Source organism: Delphinus delphis, chromosome 18 (assembly GCF_949987515.2).
Source record: "Delphinus delphis chromosome 18, mDelDel1.2, whole genome shotgun sequence".
NCBI classification, from domain to species: domain Eukaryota; kingdom Metazoa; phylum Chordata; class Mammalia; order Artiodactyla; family Delphinidae; genus Delphinus; species Delphinus delphis.
In genome coordinates, this window is record NC_082700.1 from 66,998,748 (window position 1) to 67,026,146 (window position 27,399).

The 27,399-nt window shown below is 40.5% G+C and overlaps 1 protein-coding gene across 12 annotated transcripts in view; it reads right to left on the reverse strand.

Moving 5' to 3' along the window:
* DOCK9 (dedicator of cytokinesis 9) overlaps positions 1-27,399 on the reverse strand; it is a 378,503-nt gene that overhangs the window by 108,752 nt on the left and 242,352 nt on the right. For all 12 annotated transcript variants that reach the window (XM_059995755.1, XM_059995754.1, XM_059995763.1 and 9 more), the window contains exons 3-9: positions 23,908-23,997; positions 20,304-20,386; positions 18,545-18,614; positions 16,449-16,544; positions 15,312-15,446; positions 9,785-9,959; positions 8,782-8,849 (exon numbers count right to left, since the gene is read on the reverse strand). In XM_059995755.1, the coding sequence (XP_059851738.1) occupies positions 8,782-8,849; positions 9,785-9,959; positions 15,312-15,446; positions 16,449-16,544; positions 18,545-18,614; positions 20,304-20,386; positions 23,908-23,997 (717 nt within the window). The remainder of the gene's footprint in view (positions 1-8,781; positions 8,850-9,784; positions 9,960-15,311; positions 15,447-16,448; positions 16,545-18,544; positions 18,615-20,303; positions 20,387-23,907; positions 23,998-27,399) is intronic.

A 27,399-nucleotide genomic window follows, 5' to 3' on the forward strand; every position in this document is an offset into this window, starting at 1 on the left:
GACAAGCCTTGAATGAAGGGGTAGAATTCAGATAGCAAAAAGGAGGAAAGCATGAGCATTTCAGACCAAATGAAAAGGATGAACAGAAAGGATAGATACTGAGAGAGGAAATGAGCCCAAAGGGTAGAAAGGACTTAGGGTCCAGCCTGAGACTGAGGGTACAAGCAAAGGAAGAGGAAGGCATGTTTTGGATGGTGGAATAAAGAAAACTGTGGCGTATCTTGAAGGACAGCCATAGGTGTCGGGAGCAAGCAAGGGGAGAATTGCTGATTCACTCAATAAATATTTATGAGCACATATTTTATGTCAAGCTAGGGACACAAACATGAATGAAATGCAGTTCCTATCCCCAAGGAACACCATCTGGGAAGACAGAAAATAAACAGCAATATGAATGGCAAAAGAAATCGTACGTACAGTGAGCTAACCTGCACTAGGGGTGGCCGCCAGGAAAGAGCTCCCAGAGGAAGGCCCATCTTGAAGGACAAGGACATTTGGCCAGAAAAGGAGAGAAGGGCATTCTAAGAGGAGGTACTACAGGTATAAAGGTACGAGTCACACCTGAGCAATGATCAAGTCATTCATTACAACTGAATGATAGTACATGATGAAAAAAGTAGAAAAATGAGTCAGATTTGTATGGTAAGGTCTGGGGATTTCACTCAGAATCCAAAAAATCCTGCAATATTTTAATCAAGGGAATAAAATTACCAGTTCTGCATTTTAGATCCACCCCTCGGGTAGGGCTGAAGGTCCCTAGGAGGTCCACATGGTCTCTCCTGAGTTATCACAACAGGCTCCCAGTCTCACAGCAAGGCCCATAACAAATCCCACCTTCCTAGCTTGGCTGGCCTGCTGACTGGACAATCCACTAATATGGGAGGAAGAGCAGGTTTGTGGAGAAGATGGTAGAGTCTGGAGGTGCCTGCAGGATTTCTAACCGGAAACATCCAGTAGACAACCAGAGAGATGGGACGTGAGCACAGGGTGGGGAGGAAGGCTGGAGTTACAGACCAGGAGAACATCAGCATAGAGGTGAGGATGCAAGTCTTGGGGGTGGGTGAGAGTCCCTGGGGTAAAGTGTGAAAGCGAGTCTGTGGACAGAAATCCAGGGGCCCCAACACTGAAGGGATGGACAGAAGAAGAGAAGTCATTCAGGGAAAGAGACATGGTGGCAGAGATGGGGGCTGGAGAAGTGGGACATGGGAACAGGGAGAAGAGGGAGCTTCTTAGACATTCACAAGATAGAAGTCATCTCCAGCCACGTTATGCCACACCTGATGCCTCTAAATCTATATCCTGTTCTTCCTGGCAGTCATAGTTCTTAATAGAATGTCCTCTCTCATCTGCTCCTTTGCCCAAAGACCATGAGTCACATCTCAGCACATAATGGGTGGTGACAGCCACAGGGGAGAGGGCGTCTTGTCCTCTCTGCTGGTGGCTTAAAGAGGTCTACTATTACATTTCTAATCACGGCCAATGAGAAATTAAGCATCTTAATTTTCTCAGCCATGTAGTTGTTGTAACAGGTTCTTAGCAATGACCCAAACTCTACCCTGACCATATGTGACAAACCATCTACATCTAGCAGAATGAAATGACCACCAGAATGCCAGCTAAGAAACTGGGTTCTAGTTCTAGTTCAGTTGTTAACTGGCTGCATGAACTTGAGCAAGCCACTTAGCCTCCTTGGACTCTGTTTTCATTTCTGAGTGAAAGTGTTCAACAAGATGATGGCTCGAGTCTTCTTCTACAACAAAGTTTATCTTGATGCTCTCCCTGCAGCTTTAAGGCTTCTGGAGGCTCGGGGCATTCCTACAAACCATCTGCTCATGCTTACAGAGGAAAGGGTATGCCTGTGGCTGGGGACGGGGGTGTGTAGGACAATGTTTTAAATCCATCTTGCCCATCCCCTTATCCTAATTTTTCAAACCAAAAGAGCCAGAACACGTGCATGTAGAATACACTTAACTGAACCCAAAGAATTTGCTTTACTTTGTATACAACCCATGGCGTTTCCTAACAAAAACATCAGTACTAGGTGCTGCGAGCCACCACCAACAGTAATACATTCTCCTGAATTTTTGCTTGAGTCCTTCAACAAGAGCAAACGCTATGATCTCAGACACTGGAGCACAGCAATGGGTTCTTAATGTAGATGCATTTCCTCATGTCTTTCTGAAAGATGCTTGTTGACTCAAGTGGAGTAGGAGATGAGAAATGAATAAAGCAAGAAAGACTGCTAAGAGCTCTATATAATTAGAAGACAAACAGAGATGCAGACACATTAACAGAAAAAAAAAAAAAATCAACAACTAGCCAAAATAGACTCAAAGTATCCTGATGTTTCCACTAATATCCAAGGGATATATTCTTCACTAGAAAAACCATTTAATGGAGAAGAAGGGACAACGTTAGATGTAAAAATAACGTGAAAGCTTATAATCCACCTTGCACACACTGACAGCTCTTCTATGAGATAGATGAAAAGCAGGCTCAGCTTCTTAAAGCTCCTCCCATCCTTCCCAAGGCCCAGAGTGCTTTAAACAGATGGGACGCCTGATAAACAGTGTTTGAAAGAATTACCAAGTAAAACCTAGGCAGTAAGAAAATGTGGCTCGGGAAGGGCAGGGCTTTCCCCCAGAGCCAGGGAATAATAAATACTTGAAAGCATCATAATGATAAAAGCAAATATTTGTTGATAATAGCCAACATCTCTATGCTAGATATTATCCTAAGTGCACATTTAAATTTGGTACAAACTTAGGAGGCAAGTCTTATTATTATCCCTGTTTAAGAGAAAAACACTGGGGCTCGAGGGGTAAATACTTTGCCCCAAATTCACAACCCTAAGCAGAAACCTGGCTTCTAACTGAGGCTGTCTGGCTTCAGAGCCCAGATTCTTTAACTATTAGACCAGAAAAAAATAGGTAAAGAATATGAACAGGCAAGTCAGAGAGCAGGAAAACCAAATGGCAAATAAATATACAAAAATATGAAAAATACCACTACTAAAACAGTGGGATACAAATTAAAGCAGTGAAACATCATTTTTCACTCCTCTGGTGAGTATGCAGAGAAATGGGAATATGAATTGTTACAACCTTTTGGGAAAGTAACCTGGCAATATTTAAAGCACTAAAAGCACAATAAACTGTGACCCAGAAATCCCACCTTGGGGAATTCCTCATACAGAAATAAGAGCATGAGTATTTCAGCTTACAAATACGTCATGATGTTTATTGTGCACTGTTTGTATAGGCTAAAAACTGAAAATTATCTAGATGCTCATGAATAGGGAGATGGCTGAAAAAAGTGTTCAGTATCCATATTTGGAAAATTATGCAGCTATGAAAATGAGTGAACTAGATCCTCTATGGCCCCAGGGGGACATCTATGAAAAATTTTTAAGTAATAGAACAAGTTTCAGAGTAATATATATATCATGAGCATATTTTTAAAAATAACTAAAAACACTGCATATGTGTAAATGTTTCCATGAGCAATTGGTTCGGTAAAGAAACAATTATAACAGGTTAATAACATCAGTGCTCTCAGGAATCTGGGGATGGAGGTTGAAGGGAAAAGATGAACTTTTCTTTATACAACTTTGAATATTTTTACTTATTATAGCAAGTACATTTATTTTCACTTAAATTTTAGTAAAGACAATAAAATAAATTCCTGTAATAAGTACTTTCACAGTCTAAGAGCCCACAAAACATAGCTGTAAAATAATATCCCACAGGGCTTCCCTGGTGGCACAGTGGTTGAGAGTCCACCTGCCGATGCAGGGGACGCGGGTTCGTGCCCCGGTCCGGGAAGATCCCACATGCCGTGGAGCGGCTGGGCCCACGAGCCATGGCTGCTGAGCCTGCGTGTCCGGAGCCTGTGCTCCGCGACGGCAGAGGCCACAACAGTGAGAGGCCCACGTACTGAAAAAAAAAAAAAAAAATCCCACAGACTATGCCATCCAGCACTTCTCAAAGTGACAGAGACCAGCTCTGCTCTTAAAATAACCTGTGGTCAGTCCATACCGTAGATGCAGGAAGAACCCAACTGGTTCTTCCCCAAACCCTGTTGCTGGTCCTACCCACTGCCCGTCTAATAATTCAGTACAGAGGAAAATAGAGAGAGAAAAGTGACAATGACAGAGCCACTCTCTACAAAAACGGACACTTCTCAGATACTACAGAAGAGAATGATTTGTCTAAAACAAAGGCTATTCCCCCCCACTCCTGTATTCTCTAAGTTTAATCACTAATGATACACCCTGACAATGTTTTCTTCCTTGTCTTAAGAGGTAGTTATGAACCAAACACTCAAGAGTTTCCAGAAGAACTACCATAAAGTTTAGGCATACCCTGTGTCTTAAGTTTATCTCTGAGCAGGGAAAACAATCGAAGGCCAGAGCACCATATTTTGAGGACAGCTCGTCAGGAAAATACTGTGTTGACTGTTGGCTCATTTAAACAGAATGGGTTGCAAACAGGAAGACTTAGCAAAATCCTTTGAAGCCAGAATACATACTTTTAACTTAAAGAGCTGTCATGATTTGTTTCCACTACTTCCATGATATCTAACTCCCAGGGACCATCATCTCATCCTCTGTGTCACAAAGCTATAATAAAGCATTCTAGATAAGGAAGCCCAAGAAATGGAGCGCCAGCTGACCTCACAAACACAACCCTAGCCGGTTCCTTTGTATCATAACACAATGACATAATTTTCTGGATTAGGATACAGAGAAGGAAGCATTTATTACAGATGTGGTTTAAAAATCTCAGAGAAGGTGTCTGTGAAACTGTTTGGGTTCTGACAAGTACTGCTGAACTTGGCCTCCTGATGCTCACTCAACCTCAATGAGACCATAAAGTCTGAGACACCAGACTCTAGCCTGTGTTCAACTGTGGAAGATTTACCAAGAAAGGTAAATTCATTCACTATAAAGAAGTTACAAGGTAACAGAATGGGAGCAATTCTGGTTCAACAGGAACCACATGGGGAGGCCAAATTAAGAGTGAGCAGCTGTTTTTTGAGTACACAAAGAGCTCAAAAATAGAAAAGCTATGGAGGAAAATATAAGGTGGGAGCATGAGGGTTTTCTTCATACTACCTTTACAGGAGGCGATATATATACATACATACATATATATATATTCATTTCAATGTTACCTAAGGTAAATGTAACCAGAAAAAAATATTTATCAAATAAATAGTAGTCGGGTTTACCACATGATCATATTACCCCTTGACACTGTAGGGAAGAAATCAATTAACTAACTTTAACTACAGTTTGTGTTTATTTCATAAAAATGTTTATAAGACTGTGTACTCTGATACTATAAATGCTGTTACGTTTAGAACAAACATATGTTTGGCTCCATTTTAGACAATAGGAGGAAAAGAACAGGTTTTAGGGTATACACAGTATGTCCCCATAAGAAAACAATAGAGATGTTCAGTACTAAATGTACAAGCAACAAAAGGGCCAAGAACATACAAAATATTCTGAAAACCTAATTCCATATCACTCCTACTGTATGTCAAGGGCCCCTCCATCACATTCCACAATGAGACACCAGCTATTTTTGTACTAAAACAACTTCCTGTCGCTCATATCCTGTTTGGTTATGTTTCCGTCACAGTGGAAAACAAAAGCCGGGGCAACAGGATGAATGAAGCAGAAAGAGGAGTTGACCTGAGTGGAGCCTGCCATTAAATTACACCTTTGCCTGCCCCCACTGTTCTAGTCCTTTCTCTGCAATCTGATGTAACTGTGGCCAGATCTCCCCATGGACCTTTCCCTCTTAACTGCCCTCTTAACCTCCTCACCTCGACTAAACTCTCCCTCCTTGCCTAGCTGTGCAACTCGAGCCTCCCTCCCCCTCCCACACGCCCTCCCACCCCTATTCAATCTCACACTCTGGAATCCATTCCTTCTAAAATCAGGATGACCAGGTATCAATCAACCTCCTTCCTTTTTTAACAGGTACAAATGATCCCACCCCAGATACACTGGAGGGGGTTATAAATAGTCAAAACCACTCACACTCGGGGCCCTGGATGATGAAGGGGCTGAAAAGCCAGGCACACTGGTGCCTGAGCCCCTCACACTGCACTTCTGCCACCAAGCAGGCGGACAAGAGGCATCACCAACAGACACCTGCCCCACAAGTGGGATGGCAGCATGCTGGTGAATAACAGCACACCTTAATTTTCTTTTTTTTTCTCTTCGAAAAATTACCTTCTGCACTTTTTCTACCTTCTTAAATTAAAATGGTTTAAAAACACTTGAGAGCTGGGGCGGGGGGGGGGGGGTGGGGGCGGGAAACAACAGTTAAGTCCCTTATAATGCTGCACTTTTTAGGTTCTGACCATGATCCACAGTTAAGAAATACATTTACATCACAACCCAACACACACATACACAAACACACTCACTCTCTTTCTACATATATATATCAACATATGATATATGCATGATATACACATATATCTTAAATAATATCTATCATTATTAAAGGCAGTGCACTTTACTATCCTCTATTCAATTCTATCCATTTTTTTATTCTGGGTCACATAATGTTGAGCTAAAGAAGCCTGACACAAAGGGTCATATGGATGATTCCACTTTTCGGAAGGTCTAGAATAGTCAAAACTAATCTACAGTCATAGAGGTCAAAACAACGAGAATGTCAGCTGGGACGGAGGATACAAGACAGTCTGCTGAGGTGCTGGAAATGTTCTATATGTTGGGGGTTATGTGGGTGCACAAACGTGAAATCCATCAAGCTATACAATTAGGGCCTGAGCATTTTACTCTATATAAGTTCTACTTCAATAAAAAAAGAAGACAAAATTTAAAAGTAAATGAGAAATGGAGATTGAAACCAATTAATTTAATTTAATTTAATTAGACCAATTTAATTACTTTTTACTAACTAAAATAGCTTCAGCTAACTTGGTCATTACCCACCAGTTTGAAAAACATCTTCAAATATGTTTTATAAATATGTATATATATATATTTTTTAAAGAATAAATATATGTGATATATATCTCCTTAGGTCTTAGGATCAAGGAATTCTGAAGGCCAGGTAGTAGTAGGCAGTGAGAGAAGAAAGGAAGGCACAACTCCTGTTTGTCTTCACAAGAAAAAAAAACATTTCTAATTAATCAACATTAAGCTCAAATAATATGAGTCTTCTCCTAGGTATCCACTGTGTTCACCCAGTAAGTGTAGAAAGTTAACTTTTAAAATTCTAGATTGCACTACATATATTATCTGTTTCAACAGAGATTTTGCTTTGAGAAATCATGAACCCCAAAACATAACAAAAAAGCGAATCTCAATGCAAAATATGACACACAGAAGTTCATAACATGAAAGCACAAACACACAAGCTAAACTCTTCCCAGCCTAGAAGGAGGTTACAATGGCAGCACTAAAATTAGCTTTAATAGGCAGGTGCTAAAAAGATACTGTGGTAACAGTCAAGTGCTAAAGAAAAACAATGCTCTAAAGTCCTAGCCAGGGAGGGAGATTTTATATTTTAGAACAGCTATGTTGTCTTAAAGTAAAGGTCAATGTTGAATGCTAGTCTATTTATAATGGTATATAGATAAACCATGTTTTCTATTACAGTGTTTAAGATACGGGTGTATAGCGTCTCTATTTCACTGTATTCACACACACACACACACAAGAATAGAAAGGCAATAACAGAGTAAGAATATAAAGGGCCAAAGAAGACAAGGATATTTCTCTCATTTAAAAAGAATTATTCAGGGATGTACACAAGGAGGCAAGTACAAGGATATTCATTGTAGCACTGTTTGTAATAGAAAAAATTGGAAATAATAGAACTGCTAAAATAAAATGCTTACACAATGCAATAAAGGGTATGAATTAGATCTATATACCAACTTGGATGGATCTCAAAAACAAGGCTAATTTAAAAATAAAAACAAGTACAGAATAATATGTTAGCATTTATATAATATGTTAAACGTACAAAACACAGCCACATATTATTATGATAGATATATTGGTAAAGATATGAAAATCAAATGGAAGTATTTCCAGAAAACTCATAATAGTGGTTGTCTCTAGTTGAGGTTGTGGGGGAAGAAGGGAATGGAATACAGATGATGTTTAAAAAAGAATTTCAAGTATAACTGATATTTTTATTTCTTTAAAAAATGTTGAAGCTGAAAAGACAACACAGTAACAGGTGTTGAATCTGGGTGGTGGGAATATGGTTGTTTTGATCTTCGTGCTTTTCAGTAACTTTTTGAGTTTCTCAAGATTATAAAAAACAGGTATAACTTTTTTTTTTTCATTCAGACTGACCCGGGAAAAATTCATATAACTCAGGCAACCCTCTGGTTCAGTAACAAGATTATTACTTATCCATCCTTTTTGGAATTGTCTCTATTAACTTGAATAGGGGAAGAGTATGTGTGAACATATTAAGTAACATGTTACTATGGAAACATTTACCTGTGCACCTTGGTTATTTCTTCAGTACTTCTAATGTGGCATTAAATATTATGTGGGGAAAACAAAGAATAACAAAAAGAGAATACTTTGTAAGGTACTTTCTGGAAAACAGACTCAAATCCGACTTAAGAAGTCAGCCATGTGTTTCACCTCACCAAATGCTGAAGTCAAAAAATAGCAGTAACTACACCATGATTTTAATAATTTACTCTAATGTATTTGTTAATCCTTTCAATATCATTCTATGAAGAGCAGAAGATTTAAGATGATGTTACCTTGGCAAGTTCAGGCAGGTAGCTATCTAAACCGGAAACGGAACCTTCTATTTTGCTTTGTTCATCATCTAAAACAGCAAAACAGATTACCTAAGTCACTCACAGTTGAAAGCATTTTATTTAAAACAAGAGGAGGAAGGCCGTTTCTCTTATGTGCCCTTTCACACAGTGGTTTGCAACTCTGGATACCCAACAGAAACACCTCAGAGCTTTTAAAAAATGCTGATGCCAGGCCCAGTGGTGAGAGCTGAACATTTGATGGCTGGAGCAGCACGGACAGTGTCTAACCAGAACTGTCAAGAGCTATGGACAGCAGCACACATGGCCACACCCACCAGGCACCAGCCCAGGCCAACTAAACCAGAATCTCTGGTGGGACAAAGGAAAGAGTACTTGTTAAAAGTCTCCAGGGACTTCTAAAGCACAGCCAGAGTTGGGAATCACCTGTCCAAGGGCCTGAAATAAAACATGAATTGTCAAGAACATAGCCAGATTTTCCCAACCAATTTAATCTGTGGCTTCTGCCCATCCTAACTTTGACTTGAAAATTCCAAAGGATATGATTAATGATAACAATAAAAACTATAATTAGTATTTGAAGTGCCGACTCTATGCCAGGTACTTGAGATACATTATCTTGTTTAATCTTCCCATTGACCAGCAAGTTCTGTTTTGATTCCCATTTTACAAGAGAGTAATCCAAGGCTCTGAAAACATAAGTGGCTCGCCCAAGGTCTCACGGCTGAAAAATGGTATTGCTGGGACTTGAACTCAGGTATGCCTTTCTGCCTCCAAAGCTGTGATTCTTCTCATTATACAAATGATGTCAGGGTAGGACATTCTACTGGGACAAAATCTTTGCTGACAGGTTATCTCTAAGGAGCTCACGTCTGTCCCACCTCCATGTACCTCTGCAGTAATCTGGCTACTTCCTGTGCCCTCTGGCAAAACAGAAGACACCCGCAGAGTGTGCATGCACCTGGGGAAAGCTATACCTGCCTACCTTCATGAGAGTCTCCGTTTCGCTTTTCTTGCATTGCAGCTTCAAAGTTGAGCTGGAGAATCTTGTTCAGAGTTGTGATCCACTCTTCCATTTCCACTTCACTGTCTGCTGCCAAAAGGTAACTACTTTTGTCCTGCATCTTGAGCTCAAAAGCAAAACGCCTGACTTTGTTGTTCTGAAACAGAAAAAGGGTAAAGAGACACATTTCAGAAGAACTGGAACAGCCTTAAAAATTCTTCTCTTTATTATCTGCTGATGGGTACTATCTCATCGGCATTTCGGACCAAGTTATTTAAAAAGGCAAGCCCCTTCCCAATAAACCCCCATCTGTATCCACCTTCCCTGAATTATTTTCTTCATGGCTTTATTTCCCCATCTGACACATTACACATTTTACATATTTATTTGTTGTCTGTCCCATCCAATGAAATGGAAGCTCTTCAGAGCAGAGATTTCTTTTGTTCAGTGCTACATCCCTATTTCTAGAACACTGCTTGGCAAATAATAGGCTCCTGAAAAATATCTGAATGAATGAAATTTCATTGAAAATTTTCAGTTCCTCTAGCTCCTATCTTTTTTAATGAAGTAGTATGTGGTATCACATTTTAAAAGCAAACCATTATCTATCAATATGTCTGATTTCCTTACCTGGAACTTTCTCATCATTTATGAGGCCCAAAAGGTATTTAGACACCATGTCTACCTTCCTCCAGCTTCCCTCGTGCCTCCAGCTTTTATGCCTGTGAAAGGGTATCTTACTCAAAGTATAAAAACCGCAGTCCATGTGCATTAAATGACGAAGGATGAATGTGCACGAGGCCAGGGTTTCTCCACTTTGGCACTATTGACGCTTGGGGCCAGTAACTGTTATGGGGACCGTCCTGTGCACTGTAGCCTGTTTAGAAGCAGCCTGGCCTTATTCCTTAGATGCCAGTAGCATAGCCCCCCAGTTGTGAAGATCAAAACATGTCTTCAGATATTATCAAACATCCCCTGGTGGGTAAAATCGCCCTGGTGACTGCACTAGATAGAGGTTCAGCTCCGAGGAACATGACACAAGACTCCTGGTACTTACAGGCTGAGGGACGTGACATCACAAATTCCCACCAATGTGCGGTGTCCGAGCAGAGCCTTCGCCCACTAAAATTCTAGCTGGTTAGCCGCAGTCCCTGAGGGGGCTCTCAGTGAATGTCTCGGGGACAGGGTGGCCCTCCCAAAGTCGCCTCTGTGACCTCTGCAGCATGGTTCTCAGGAGAGAACTGCTCCCAGCAGAGCATGCAGACCACTGTGCACAACGCCTCACACCTCACTTCACAGAAGGAGTCAGAGAAGGGGTCAGAGGCCAGATATGAAAGGAGTTCTCTCCCCTGCACTCCTCACCTACTCATTACTATGAAAGTAAGTTAAAAGTAGGGTGAGCATTAGGCCTTGATGCTGAATTATTCCTCTTTCTGAGCCTCAGTTTCCTTATCTGCAAAATAAGTGTAATCAACTTCAAGGTTCTAAAATACTTTTAGGGCTCAAGATTCGTAACTGGATTCTTTTCAGGTCTAGTTTTAAATTTTAGCATAGGCATTTCTTTGAACTCATAGCATTTAATCAGCTCATATTTTTACAATGTCCAAAAGCAATATTAAAAAAAAAAAACCTGAAATACTTAAGCCTCAACTTTTGGAGGTGAGCTTACAAACAGATGTGGAGATAAAAACAAATTATTTAAACATATTGAAGCCTTAGACACAATTCGTTAAATGTAAAACACCATCAGCCACACCTGCAAAAAGAATATGAAGGAAGGGATGGCCACTGAAGCCAGAACTTTAGATTCCGAAATGTATTCCAGAGACTGAGTGATTGGGGACTCCGTACTGTAAATCACCTATACTCTGCTGAAGACAGGCAACAAAACTCTTATAAAACAAAAGTAATTACTGCTACTTTCCAAATGAGTTGCCAAATATATTTAGTTTTGCTTTAAACATTTTTTTAAAGTCAATGCCAGAAAACTCAACTAAAATGTAACTGAAAAGGTCTCTCAGCTTAAGAATCCAAATGGAACTCCTACTTGGCAATCCCACCCAAGAAGTTACTTCACTGTCATTGACAATTCGCTCTGGTACTCCTTCCTTTATGCTGTGAATAAACATACTTTGATATAATTTGGTTTCTACAGTGGCAGCTTTCAGCTGAGTTTGGGTTACAAGCTGAGAGTGCCATGTGCCAATTAGCTGTTGATGCAAAAATAATTCTCAATGAATATTAAGTGGTGCTATCACCTTGATCTAGGGTTTGGTCCTGCACTAGAGGACCAAAAACAATGTTTTTTTCGGGGGGGGTTGTTTGTTTTTAAATTAGTCACCAGTAACTAAAAATACCAAGATTTAACTAAAATTTTGTATTTCTGGTTTTCCTGAACCAGATGAGCTGGCAACCTTGAGCTGGCAGTGCCACCCAGCACATCAGCTGCCCCTTTAAACGGGACCACTTGTGCTCCAGTTTGTCACAGTCCCCAGCATTTCCTATCACTTTACACCTAGGCCTCTTCTTTCACTTAATTTATCTGCTTGGCCCCTGTAGCCAGCTGAGTTTGGACCCCCAACTTCCATGCTGACCACGATGAAGCAACAAGGTCTGGACTTATTCTCCCAACATAACTACTAGAAATAACTGGGCAAAATAGATGAAACAACTGTTTTTAGGTATTTTGCAACCATCAGGGCAGCCCTGTGATCCCTGATAGAAAGGAAATAGATGAGGTGAGCCCTACCATCACCTCATCACTTCCTGCCTGGAGGCCATATCTGGACCCAGGAAGGTGAGCCTGAACAGAGTCCAACAGTTTTGCTAACTGAGGAAGCTGCCCAGAGTTCAGAAGACCCAGGCGGCTAGAACATGCAGGACAGAGTCTCCAGAACAAGAACAGACTTCTCAGCACAAATAGATAATAGAGATCTAAACTCAGTAAAAACTCATTCATTACATGTTTATTTTCTCCTTATGTCATGCCTTAACAAAAAAGCTTACCAAAAAAATCAAAATCAAGACACAATAACCTAAATTTCAGGTCACCATAGATAAGAGATAAGGAGAAGACTGTGAAGAATAGGGAATAACATAAGACTCCAAAACAACACAAGCATCTAGAAGACAATGGAACGCCTTCAAATTCTAAGGTAAATTTCGTCTAACTCTCAAAAAATTAAGATCTTACACATGATTTCCAGGAAGCTCCTGGAGGATGTGTTCCTCCAAAACAAGAAAGGAAAACGAGAAAGAAGACGACATGGGATCCTGGAAACAAGGAATCTGACACAGGCAGGACAGCAAAGGGAATTTCCAGGATGGTGACTGTGCAGAGGCTGAGGAAGCAGTCGGTCCAGCTTAGAGCATGAAGGAGGGCTGCAGGAGCTAAAATCCCCTCTAAAATCACATAATGTCCACAACTGATGAATGAAGAGCAGCGAACACTCCTTACCTAGCAATATGGAGGCAAATCCCAAGAAAAAAAAAACAGTGGAAAAAGTTGAAAATGACCATCTCAGGGAGTGGGGAGTAGGTGAAGTGAGGTGATGCTGGCAGGACTGTGCCTTTAGTGCTACCTCTCTGTACTGTTTGACATTTAAACCAGATGAATGTATTATTTGGATGAAAATGCAATTTAATTTTAAGTAAACATGTGAATGCATAAGCAAGTATACCTGAGGGTCAAACCAGAGCTGTGTCTCTAACCTTGGTCACACTGGCCCCACAAAACCTTTCTTAGAGAACCGAGCTTTGGGCTAATGTCATCAGCGAACAGTGAGTCATCTTAAGGAAGAATTCTCTGATAACGGTGACTGCGTCTATTGTGAGGAGCCGTCAAGAAGACTGTTCGTTCATCACACAGCGCCCTCTGTATGAGGGCCCCCAAGAGAAACGCCTGAATGGGCTTCATTCTGAGATTACTCGGGCAGCTTCTGACTAATTGGACTGTTTGTATCTACAGACACTGTGCAACTGAACGGGTCTCCAAGCTAGAAAGCGTAGAGCCTGGTTTGTCACCCACCATAGCCGGTGTTAGTGAGGTCTTTAAAATACATGCTTTTTCCTTAACTTAATCCCACTTCATCTCTTCCCTACCCTGACTCCTTTCACACCACTTTAAATTTATATTAGCCTGTGTTTTATGTATCCTTGTAAACTGCTGCCTTAGATATTCCTGGAAAACTGGAGGGGAGTGGATGAGTGGATGGACGGACGAACAGACAGATTGGGGAAACTGCCAACCTGCTTTCAAAGGCAATTCTACAAAGGCATGGAAGGAGGCACACCAAACTGCTAATGGTAGCTCTTTAAGAAAGGGAGATATGGGGGTCAACAGGGACTTCTGCACTACCTGTACTGTCTAACATTTCATAATACAAATACATTCATGTATCATGTATAATTAAAATAACTTTTAAGACTAACTCTACAACTGTAACAGCACTATGATAACAAACCCTAACCCCAACCCTAATATTGGCTGAACGCTTACCATGTGCCAGCACCGCTCTAAGCTCTTTACATGTATTGATTAATCCCTTCCATAACCATATTCAGTATTATCATTATCCCTATTTAACAAATGAGGAACCTGAGGCACAGAGAAGTTGAAAAATATCTCCAAGGTTATAGAGCTGTAAGGGGTAGGGCAGGGATCTGAACTCTCTGAATCTGAAACCCAGTCTCTTGGCCAATATACCCCTGTGCCATTGATACTATCATGATAAAAGTCATCCCAGAGATGCTAAGAACTGTTCTGAATATTTCCAAGTTAACTCATCCAATCCTCTTACCCTATTAAGGAAATATTATCATTATCTGAATTTTGCATGTGAAGAAACTTCAGTTAATAGCCAGTCCAAGGTCACACAGTTAAAAAGTAGCTGAGGATTTCCCTGGTAGAGCAGTGGTTAAGAATCCGCCTGCCAATGCAGGGGACACAGGTTCGAGTCTTGGTCTGGGAAGGTCCCACATACCGCAGAGCAACGAAGCCCGTGCACCACAACTACTGAGCCTGCGCTCTAGAGCCCACGAGTCACAACTACTGAGCCTGCGTGCCACAACTACTGAAGCCTGCGTGCCTAGAGCCTGTGCTCCACAACAAGAGAAGCCACTGCAATGAGAAGCCCGCGTACCACAACAAAGAGTAGCCCCCGCTCACCGCAACTAGAGAAAGCCTGCGTGCAGCAATGAAGACCCCACGCAGCCGAAAATAAACAAACAAATAAATAAATTTAAATTTAAAAAGTAGCTGAGCCAGGTTTTAAACATAAAAACTCATATGCAGAGCACTCGGGCCTCCTACGACATAATTCTGCATGTGTGTTGTACCCACTATCTTCTAAAATGATGAAAAACAAGCCTTTAACTCATTTTTAAGTCTGCTATTACACTTCTACCACGAATATTGCCATTTTTTGAAGTGTTTGCTTAAATCTGCTAATTCATAGATGGTACTTTTACAAATGAGAAAACTCAACGATAAAACTCGCTTCATATTTACCTGAACCACACCCATACAGGAATCCAGAAATATTGATCCTTTTGGTTCCTTGGAGATCTTTTCATCTTTATAAAAATTCAAATTGTAGGACCCATCACCAAGTTGAATCAAGTGGAAAAATCGTCTTTTAAACGACTGAGAGAAAAATACACACATAATTATGGTTTCAAGATGAAAACAGCCACAATCTCTCTCAATAACTCACAAGTACACCCTATGAAAAAACCATTTCAGTTCTCTCCAAAACAAATCTAATTCTGGCCAGCGCCCCAGGTAACTGGGTGAGTTAAGACTCTCCAACACATCTAATAATTTTACTGAATTTAAATTCTGTGGAGTTGGTTCACTAAGCATTCCTGGGTCATTTTTCTCACCCACAGAATCAGAGATTTTTACATAACCACCCAGAAGCGGTGCAGGGAATTCTAATTTGGGATGGAGCTCAGTCTAATTTGGGATGGAGCTCAGAAGGATGGAAACTTTCTCAAATCCCCAGGGTGTCTTGCTCACACGGAGTAGGAACTGTTCTCTGCCTCACGGAACTGGACGATTTTCCAGCCTCAGGATTACAACAATCAGCATTTCCCCTGATTTAACTTTTATCCCCTGCTCATCCTACCTCACTTCCATTGTTTCTCTTTATTATTAATTCTGGCCTTTCATTGGTCCTACTTCTCTCCTGAATAGTTTTTACACTAGTTTTACTTTTCTCTTGACAACCCCCTTCCAATTTAACCATTTTCCCTTTAGTCCTTGATTTTTGCTTTTCTTGACTTTACTGCAGGAAGACCTCCATGAAAGTGCTTAGGTGTAGCCCCTCGGTGATGTTCTACGAGGTACCAAGTATCCCTTTTGTAGTCAATATGGAGAAGAAAGGCTGTAAGGCGACTGCACCTTCACACCAGCCTTACGATGATCTCATCACGCTGGTGGTTGGAGGGTGACAAGGGGAGCGGGTGGAAATGGGGCTGTACCAGTGGGGGTCGATCACCGATCACCAGGGAGGCATCTCACTCACCAGACAATGTCACTTTTGTCAGAAAAAACAGCATGCCCATTCATCTTGAGCATCATTTCCAAGACCCACAGGAAAAAAAGGGCTTAGTAAGGGGAAAGCAGGGTGATGGGCCTCCTTACCCTCATGGTCACGCTTATTGCACTGTTCATGTTGCCTTTGTACAGCCAACCGTGCTTGGTGATCCCACCCTTCTGAGAGCCGAGGGAAGCAGCATCCTAGGAGACAAGGGCAACGTCGCAATCAATCTCCCGATATTACTGATGGGAAATCCATTCAATTCATACCAGGTTGCCCCTCGCCCCTTTACTGGAGTAACTGTCTGGCACTAACACCTACTGTGTCCACTTATCAATAAAAGAGGTGGAACAAGCCTAGTCCATTAAAAAGCAAATGCTAGTCCATTAAAAAGCAAAGCTTGTTCTAGTCCAAGTTTTTTTTTCCCCCCCAAGTATTTTAAGTGTTTAATGAGCCACAGAAAGTACATACCATACTTAACCACTCAAGTTGTAAGGTCTCGCCCGGTTTGATGAAAAATGTTTTCACATTACACTCCCATATAGTTGGAGGACAAAAGCAAATTCCTGGAAAACTTCCCAGATGCTTAGTTCAGGGAAAGGTGAATAAGAAAGGAAGGAAATATGAGGCAGGCAATAAAGAAAGCAGAGATAAAATGCTGGGGCAACAGAAATGAAGGAAAGAGAGAGGCAAGACCACAACAGGGAGAGAGGAAAGGAGGAGAGAGAAAAGTGAAGGGCGACAGCTAGAAAAGTAAAGAAACATGTTTCCTCGAGTTCTGACCCGAACACTGAGATCTGGGTTTAAGGGCATGGGGCTGCCAGCTGCTGCTATAAATAAGTCAGGCTTATATTTGCACATATAATAAGCAGACAGACAGATGAAATATACACACACACAAATACACAATGTGGCAAACCTTCCACCACATCCTGACCCCCGCCCTTTCCTTACTCTCTAAGACCTCTGCCTTGTGACTCTGCCCCCTAAGACTCTGTCCAATACACGCTTGAGTAGGAGCCTTAGGAAGAGAGGACTACACTGTCAGGTCACCCAGCTCACACCTCCTGAGGACTAGTCTAATTATGATGTTTATTTTTGTAATCAAGTAGACAACTGCAGAAAGACCTGTCTTATGCTTTGTCTGAGACCACCTCAATTTTTTTTTTTTTTTTTGCGGTACGCGGGCCTCTCACTGCTGTGGCCTCTCCCGTTGCGGAGCACAGGCTCTGGACACACAGCCTCAGCGGCCATGGCTCACGGGCCCAGCCGCTCCGTGGCATGTGGGATCTTCCTGGACCGGGGCACGAACCCGTGTCCCCTGCATCGGCAGGCGGACTCTCAACCACTGCGCCACCAGGGAAGCCCACCTCAATTTTAATATTGGTGGTTTTACTGTTGTTATTATTAGTGATAATAGAAGTAACTTACCTGTCTAGGATTTTACAGTTTGGTGTGCGCTCTTATGTGCATTATTTCAATCGGTCCTCCTCTTACTATTAATCAGCACCAAGTTTTTAATATCTTATTTTTCATTTTGAATGACCACTCACTCTTCCCAGAATATTTTTAAAGTTGTTTCTAAAATAATTTGCTACCATGGACATTGTTAACACTCACAATTAGGCATCTAATACTGAGTAGGGAAGAGTAAGTAATGCAGAGATGGGCAGCACTAACTTTTTATTAGGTTTTCCTTGCTCAGTGGACACGGTCACCTTAATGCCCGGCTCTCTTTATACACTTCTCTGGCCATAACCGTTCCCCCAATAGTAGGGGGAGTGGGCTTGTTAAATTCAGAGGTTCTGGGTACTATCTACTTTACTCAGAGCCCTCACTGAAGAAACAGCCATTTAAAATCTACTGGCTGCCAGTTTGTTTCAAATAGCCTGCTGAAAAACAACCTCAACTTAGGATCTAAGTAATCTTGATCTTTTAACAATGTAGCCAAATCTTGTCCAGGACTTTGAAAATGATCTCAGAACAAATAAACAAGGACCAGAGGAACAGGCAATGCTAAGCAGTCAAGTTGAAACAGAGACCTTATTTCAATCAATCAAACAATACATTTTAAAAAAATTCCTCCCCGGTTTCAAGGAACATTCCAATTCCTGTTTTGGCTAAATGTTGGTAATTTTCCAATGAATCTTCTAAATCTGTGAACTAAATGAATCCTTCGATCCGCCAGCAAGCATCCTACCTCATCTTTGTCCACCTCCTCATCAACTTCATAGACATGAACTGGAAGTTTATCCAACTTGGCCACTTTGCTTTAAAAAGAAGAAAGAATCTTGTTTTATAATTACCTAATCTATGAAGAGATGCTGCATTTCTTCCCCCATCAAAGGAACCAGCATTTAACAAATCCAAAGCTGGCCCACTTGGCTAAAGAATAAAAACAGCAGATGAAGTTGCTTTTCAAAGTGGGTGATGCAAGAGTTAGAGAGCTCCCAAAAGCCAGGCAGACAAGACGGCATGGCTTGTTGGGAGTTACGTAGATTAAAAATGGGAAAGTGTATTAATAAATAAACACATGGTAGAATAACTTTTAATACGAAGTTTAAATGAGGTCACTCCATCTGAAGTGATTGGAAACCACAGTCTTAATGATGATGGTATTAACAACAAAAACAGGACAATAACGATATCAGTCATTAAACGGTTATTATGTGCTAAGCACTGTGCTATACTTCACATGTGTTACTCCGTTAGTCCTTTAGATGGTGGGGACTGGTGCTAAGACCACTTAACAGATGAGGACACTAAGGCTTACAGAGGGCAGAGTAAGTAGATGATGCAGGCCGACTACAGAGTCTATGTTCTTAATCACTGTTACAACCTTCGTCTACTTCTCATCACACAACTGAAATTCTTATTAACGCCAAGAGGTAAAATCCACCAGCAGTAAAAGTATATCGTATAAAATACACGGAATCCCCGGTCGGTTCTCTTTCAGTCATGAGAAGAGCATGAACAAACGTATCAGTGAAGATAGCTTTACCGACCAAACAGGAAGAATTAAGTCCCCAGATAAGTACTGGGTACATACAGAAGTAAGGAGCGTACCCATCTGGACAATGCTGGAAGGGAGTGTTCTCAGCAGAGGTTTAAAAAGAGGCAATTGGGAAGTTGGCTGGACGCTCTTAAGGAGTGGCTGAACCACACAAACAGAAAAAACAAACAGCTAGGTCCACTGAGAATAGTATAAACAGTTCAAACTCATAGATGGAACAAACCCTAAGAAAAATTTATTAACAGGGTCTTAATTAAAATTTTCATTGGCAACGGTTACTTTTGAAACACAATCCATCATTATGTGCTTTCAATTTTCATAATAAACTAAAATCTGCCAACTGTGTTATTTCAGGATGTACCATTTTATAACAGATACCCTCTCAAGGCAAGACCTATCTATACCTGGTTCACTTTAACTACTGCTCATCAATCTAAACACACTTGCTTTTGGTATATTTTAGAATGAGTTAATACTTTAAAGGACGTAAAGAAATTTGAGAAAATGCTTGTTCTTTGATGTACATTTTTTAAATATAAAATTTGTTCAATATAAAATGCTTTTCATGTCTCTTCAAAATATTATTTTTAAGATAAAACACACCTCAGCATATTTCAATACACTTACATTTTGTTTTCTGTTTCTCACTGAAAAAAATCTCACCTGTTTTTGTTTCATCAGTGGTACCCTGAGCAGAATCACTGAACATAATTAAACCATCCATGTGTTTCTTACCACCTACCAATTCCCAGAGTACCAGGTTTGAGTACTATTAACAAATACCCTGTAAACAATAGCTAACCCATATACACACAAACCATCTAGAAATATTTTCTCTAATCACTCTGATTGCATGTGAAGTTACACATCTCCCTAGGCATTTCAAGTACAAAGAACTTTCCCTGTGTGTATAACCCCATCTTGTGTGGTCTGATCATTTACTCACTTTGGAAGCTGTCGAAACTCTCCTGAGTAATCTTCATATTTGTAGTTCACAAGATGCCAGTCAGAGTTATAGGTTTTGATGCACTATTTGGGGAGGGGGGGAGAGCATAAAAAAAAAAAAAGCATAAGAGAAAAAGAAAAAAGACATGTGATGACTTTTGGAAAACATTTGGGAAAGTTTATGAATGTACACCCACACCAATATCAAAAAAATTCTTTCCCCTCAACCCTCTCATGCCTGAAATGCCACCATTAGAGGTTCCTATGAAGCTTAAGAACCACTGAAATGTTACACTTGGGAGAGGGGTCACTTAGGTCATCGTCATTCATGATCAGATGATAAGCAGATGTTACAAGGAGACAAACCTCACCTCCTCTTGCTGCATTTACATAACAATGTGCTGTTTCTGACTTAAAACCACTTGGCTCCTAAGAAGTCATGTGGGCTTCTAGAAGAACATGAAAGTAAATGGAAAGTGTGAACCTAAAGATACTTCCATAGTATTTACTAATATTAAAACTTGCTCATTAGTCAATATTACATACATTTGCCCTCAGATTTTCATTTTATTTATAAGGGACAGTGTGAGGTAATTAGGAAGAAAGATTTAGATTCCAATTCACAGTGGCACCATGATCTCTTCACGTGTACATGTGTGCGTGCATGTGTACAAATGTACAAAGTATGGAGCAGTCCATTGCCCAGATTCCACAGTGACACCAACCTACACGGACTGCATTAAACTACCTCGCTATCTGACAAGCTCGACCAACCAGCACGGTGTCTTTCATTCATCTGTCCAGGAGGATCCACTGAGTAGTGTGTAGAGTCTTAAGACTATAAGGTCTCCTCCACCAGATCTTCAAATATGAATGAGTCAAAATCAACAGGTGAAGCATTTGATTTATTTTCCATCAGCGAACTTGCTTTTCCGTATGGACAGCTCTAGACTACACATATATAGATGTCAGTGTGGCAAAAAATGAATGAATAAAGTGAAAACATAGGTAGTTAAATGTATTAGTCGTACCTAGTTGACTTGACTCTGGCTGAAACATCATGAACAAAGTCTCTATTCTGTTTACTTCACTTTGTTGTTTATACTGTGAACCTTTTTATCCATTTCATACTTCATGCCCGAAGGCTTTCTGAAGCAAAACCCCAAGGTCATGAAAGTAACTACAGCTAATGCCTCTTGTGCCAGGCTCTACACTAAGCACTCTATTGGCAAGGTTGTGAACGGAAGGGCGAATAAGTTTTTTATATGATCATTCTGAGGTGGAATAAAGAGCAGAGAAGGGTTAAAAACAAAGTCAGATGTGGGAGCTGAACAACTTTTCAATTTCTTTGCTAAGTAGTTACAAATGTTTTTAAATACCATTTTATTCTTATAATTGCTTTTTTGTTTAATTTCAAAGCATTTTCACATTTAGAACATCAGACATCCACACTCAAAATCACATTCCAAAACCAGTATGACTTCAGAATTATCTGTAGGTTTGGGTTTTCCCATCCTATCCCTGGGTCCATTAGCATAGCTAAGTCAGGTCAGACTATGTATGACACAGCCTTGTGGACATGCTCTATTATCTTTGTTCTGGTTTTTCACCAAGTCCTTCAACTTCAGCTTTCATACCACCAAAGTCTCTTGTAGGATATTAAACCTATTCCGAAGTATAAAATGTACCTGCCCAATTAAAAATAAATAAATAAGTATACACTTGTACATAATCAGTGCATTTATGAACAGAACACCTGAGTGCCCAGATTTTTAATATCTTAGGGAAAATGGGTAAGAAAGATAATTACAATGTTTAAATATTTTAAACTATAAGGAACTGCAAAAAACACAGTTAACCAGGTTAAGTAACTAGCTTCACTCATTTAATAAGCCATTGTTGACCACCCACAAGGCAGGCACAGGCAAAATTCCAAGGCAGGTGCACAGAACAAGGCAAGCAACCCGCACCCCTCTGGAGGTGTAGAAAGTCTAGGAGACAAGGGGTTCAATCAGAAATCAGTACGCAGAGAACTGCATCTCTAAAGAGACAGGGATCTGACTGGGCTGATTTCATGACTGACCTTTCAAACTTGTGAAATTCAATAATATTTTGAAGTTATACTGGAAGGTTTTTGAAGTTTTGTTTTGTTTTGTTTAAAGCCATTAGGTCATCCTCCTGTGGACAAGAGTACGGGGCGGAAGTGCTGTTGCACTCCACCCTGGTGGAAGAGGCCCAAGAGGGTGTAGCTATGCTGGCTCCTGCCCCACAGGGTGAAGTCGCTATTGCCCAGCCTGCAGTGATGGGAGAACCTAATGGAGAGCTGTCCCTCAAACACAATATTTTTTTTAAGAAACTGGGAGAACTGAATTAGTAATTAACAATTTTACTATATGCTTTAAAACAAGGATCAACAAATTTTTTTCTGCAAAAGGCCAGATAGCAAGTATTTTCAGCTTTGAGGGACACACTGTGTCCATTGCAGCCATTGGTGTCTGAGCTGTAATGTGAAGTAGTCACAGGCATATGTGAGCGAGCAAATGGGTGCAGCTGTGCCGCAGTGTACCTTTCTTTACAAAAACAGGCTGCAGGACAGTTCGCCTAATGTCCTGCTTTAAAATAAACATTTGAGACTCTGTAAACATATTTGGCTGTGTTTGTCTTGCATTAATATTACGAATAGAGTGGCAAAGGAGGTAAGACAAGAAGTTACCTTTTCAGAATGCTAAGAGAACAACACACTTCAAAAATTTTAACTATACATTCAAGTTTTCAAAAATCTCAGTGAAACTAAATGTTGTTATTGTAATGGTCCTTTGCTTAGAACAGCATAGCTTCCTTGTAGTGGGCAAGTTTATTGATGGGCATATTTAGCTCCTAAATATCAACTAGAAAAATGGGGATAAAAATACACTATTTTTTAAATGAAGGAGCACTTCAAGAAACAAAATTAAAACATCTAACTCGTTCATCCTATCTAAAGGCACCTGTAGGAAGAAACAAACACCTCAAGACAGAACAAGCAAGCAATCTCAAAGCAATAATTTTTCTTTCCTCCTTAACGAAAGAGTCGTTTTCTGTATGTTCAAACAAAAGTAATAATAATCATATATTGATCAGGGATAGTTAGGCTCTGCTCATTGTTACCTGGTACTTCATGAATATTGAACTAATCTTGATAATAAATTACAAGTATAAACACATAAATGAAGTCAACGAATACATAAATGCATATGCTGAGTCTCCATTAAAAACAATATAACACCATTGTAAAGCAATTATACTCCAATAAAGATGTAAAAAAAAAAAAAAAAACCAGCAAAAAAAACCACACAAAAAAACAACATCAAAGTCTGCTAGGTGTCCAGTGAGTTCATTCACAAGTTACTCCTATTCTAAGGCTATGAGATAAGTTTTGTAGAATTCATGTTTTGTCATCAAATTGACCCCTGTTGACATTTCTGTCCAAGTTTCAGACTCTGAAAACTTCTTATTATTTTTCTATTCTAACTTCCACCATAAAAATGTAATTACCTCTTTGACACTTTCTTGAAAATATCACTGAAATTTTTAAAAGGGGAGGAGGCATAGAAGAAATACATTACCTCTGTAACAAATAAGCTCTGAGCTTCCTGCTGTGCGTTGGCAGGGATGGTGGAGCATACGTACCGCCCCTGTCGTCTCAGGATGGCCGTCTGTGAAGGAAGCACCAGGACACGCTCGGTTAAGTGAAGACGTTAAGGCGCCAGCCTCCCAGGGCAGTGGGGCCCTTCCCCTTCCTCTGCAGTCGCACCCCGTGGACCCCAGACTCCAGTTGGCTCCTTAAACTTCAAAAGGTGGGGGCAGTGGCTCCCAAGTCCTTCTGGATCACGGGCTCAAGGACCCCTCCAGGCAGGGAAGAGGCCCCTTTCAGAGACCCTAACATTCCCCCACCCCACGTGCTTGATCTAGTCCCACGAAGTTGCCTTTTACTTGCTGGATTGCGGCAGTTTTAAAACTGTGGTAAAAGAGACATAACATTCACCATTTGAACCATTTTTAAGTGTACAGTTCAGGGGCATTAAGTACATTCACACTGTTGTACATCCATCTCTTAACTGCCTTTTACAACTGTTCTTATTCACTGCCACATCCCCAGTGGGACCCGTAGCAGGTCCTTAATATTTGTTGACTGAATCTGTGACTGTGAACACTACCTTCCCTCCTGTAACTGAGAACTGCTCCTGTTTCATGAGGCTTAAATGCTTATTCTAAATAATAAAATCTCTCATGACTTTAGGCAGCAACACATCTACCCTAATTAACACTGTAGTGTAGGGACTGTAATGTCAATTCGAGTTAACTAGGCCTTGGGCTTCAGGAAGGAATGTTCTAGATTTTTTCTCCCATGGACTGTAATCCTTGGATACTATTAACAGATCATAGTTATAAAACAGCACACAAGAAACCAGCTTGTTGACAGAATCTATCCCATTGGTTCCTGAGGCTAATTACTAAGCTAGGATCTCCCAGCATCTGTCCCATCTGTTTTTCTTCTTCCTAAGATTGGAGGAAACTTTGGGTCAGATCTGTGGTCCCTCCTCTGCCAGCACAGGGGAAGAACTCCAGGGCATACATTTTTAAATAATCTTATTTCCTGCCCGTATTGTCTCTCTGTTGTGTCTGCTTCACCTGTCTTTACTCTTTGCTTGCACTGTGACCATCTTTGAAAGCAATCTTAAAACCTACTTTTACAATAAGGCTTCCTTATTCTACAGGAAGAGAAGGAAGGAACTCTGTTCTCTACCAAAGTCCTTCACAGGTGAATTATTAATTCATTCAGCCTCCTCCACGAGGGCTTTCAACACCCTGGCTCTTGGCTTCTTTGTGAAAGTCACAAATGGTGACCCTTCTTACACACCTGGTTCCATGAAATGCCATAGAGATGAATGACAGTAGGCACTGGAGGCAAAATCTATTCAAAAAACTTCAAAGTAAAACATCGATTGTCAAAACTGTTAAGAATCAGGTATACCAGTAAAGGGGAATTAAGAAATTATGTGCACTTCGAAGAAGGACACATTCTATACCCCCACTTACTGCGTCCTTATCTTGATTTATTTGGGTCTATCACGATTTTTTGAAACTAATTATCATACTTTAAAAATGTTCATGAAATGGCTCAGGTCAAGAAATAGGACTATTAGGGTCATTTCCAGCTCATTCCCCATCAGAACATTAGGAAGAAATAAAATTTATTACAGAATTTTCCTAGTGGAATTACCAACTCAAGAAACTTTAATTATGTGACACTTTTCCAAACACCCCTTTAAGGTAAGAAAAATAGGAAATGAAACCTTTTTATTATTGTGGATCAAAGTGCATTACGTTTTCAATTTAAAAAGAAAGCAACTTTACTCATTAAAGATAGACGACTTTTAACAGATAAGAGAGCACTGGGCATAATTAAACCAATCATCCATGTGTTTATTACCACCCACCAATACCAGAGGGGTGTAAGAAAGAAGAACACAGAAGCACAGGCTGGTACGAGAGGAAAGAGTCTAAGAGGGGAGTCTAAATCCGACAGGGAGGAGAAGTGGACATCAAGAAGATGAAGACGTGCACTGAGGCAAAGATGCTTACGCTACACTGTACAGGATGAGTACAAGTTGTGTTTAGTACAAAAAGGAAGAGAAATGTGAAGATAAGCCTACCCTTAGAAAGTTAAAATAACAAAATCAAGTCATAATAGATGAGATTAGTTTTTTGCATACACATAAAAAGCAAACCCATTAAGTCCTAGAATTAAAAATATATACGCCAAAGAAAAAACTGCCTAAAACTCTAATTAGCTTGAATTAAACATCTCTAAAACCGCACCAACCTACAGCCTAGTCAATGGTTTTAACTAGGGAAAGAATGAGCCAACAGAAAGAACAGGGCTTGTATGACCAAAGCAATTTTGTCAATGTCTTTGTCATCATTTAATAGGAAAGGCTGGGATCCATCAGGCTGTGACCCACTGGGGGACTCCTGGACTTGGCTCCAATGAGGAGTCACAGTTTGATGTCACCAGTTGCCAAGGTCTTTCCCCTTGTTCCCTCTGCTTTGAGTTTAGCCTTACCAACCCACTTGTTTATCATAATTCCCATTTCGACTCTCCTAATCAGAGAACACACAGCCAATGAATGTATTCTGATCTGCTTATTAATTCTAGTTCTCAACGCACATTATTAAATGGTATTCTGGTTTAACTTCTCCATATAGTTTATGTATTAAAAGTCACATTCAGGTAATAGTCTACTGTATGTCAAATCGATTCACATTAAATTTCTGCAGTTTTATTTATCTGGCTTATAACAGAGTCCAAATCAGTACCTGCAGACTTATACTCAATGAACACTAAAACTCTTCTCAAATATGAGCTTAATTTTCTTTTTCATGGTTGTGGTATTCTTTCCTACTTTACTATTAACTAAAATCATATTCCTGCTAAAAGATGGGTCTGTGTCCACCTTATATAAATCATCATCAAGGTGGACATTCAAAGAACATCAGTCCCATCCCTTTGTTTGGAAATAAATTATTTCCATTCTACTAAAAAAGCTGTACATCTGCAAGGGGTAGGGGGAAAAAAACAGTGCACACTATGAAGTGTGATAAGATCTGAAAATTAAATCTAAACATAGCTAGCATCTCAAACATCCTTTGGGATATAAATCTCACAATACAAAATACAATTTAAAGCCCAGCTTCCCTGGTGGCACAGTGGTTGAGAGTCCACCTGCCGATGCAGGGGACACGGGTTTGTGCCCCGGTCCGGGAAGATCCCACATGCCGCAGAGCGGCTGGGCCCGTGAGCCATGGCCGCTGAGCCTGCGTGTCTGGAGCCTGTGCTCTGCAACAGGAGAGGCCACAACAGTGAGAGGCCCGCGTACCACAAAAAAACAAAAATAAAAATAAAAGCCTTCTTCTAGCAACTATAACAGATTCAATTATTTTCAGTCAATATTGTTTCTTAGGTTAAACACTGGCAGTGCTTGACGCACAGAAATCCTTAATTACCTTGGCCAGGTATGGGCGTGAGTCTTATGAGGCCTTCCACAAAATTTTAG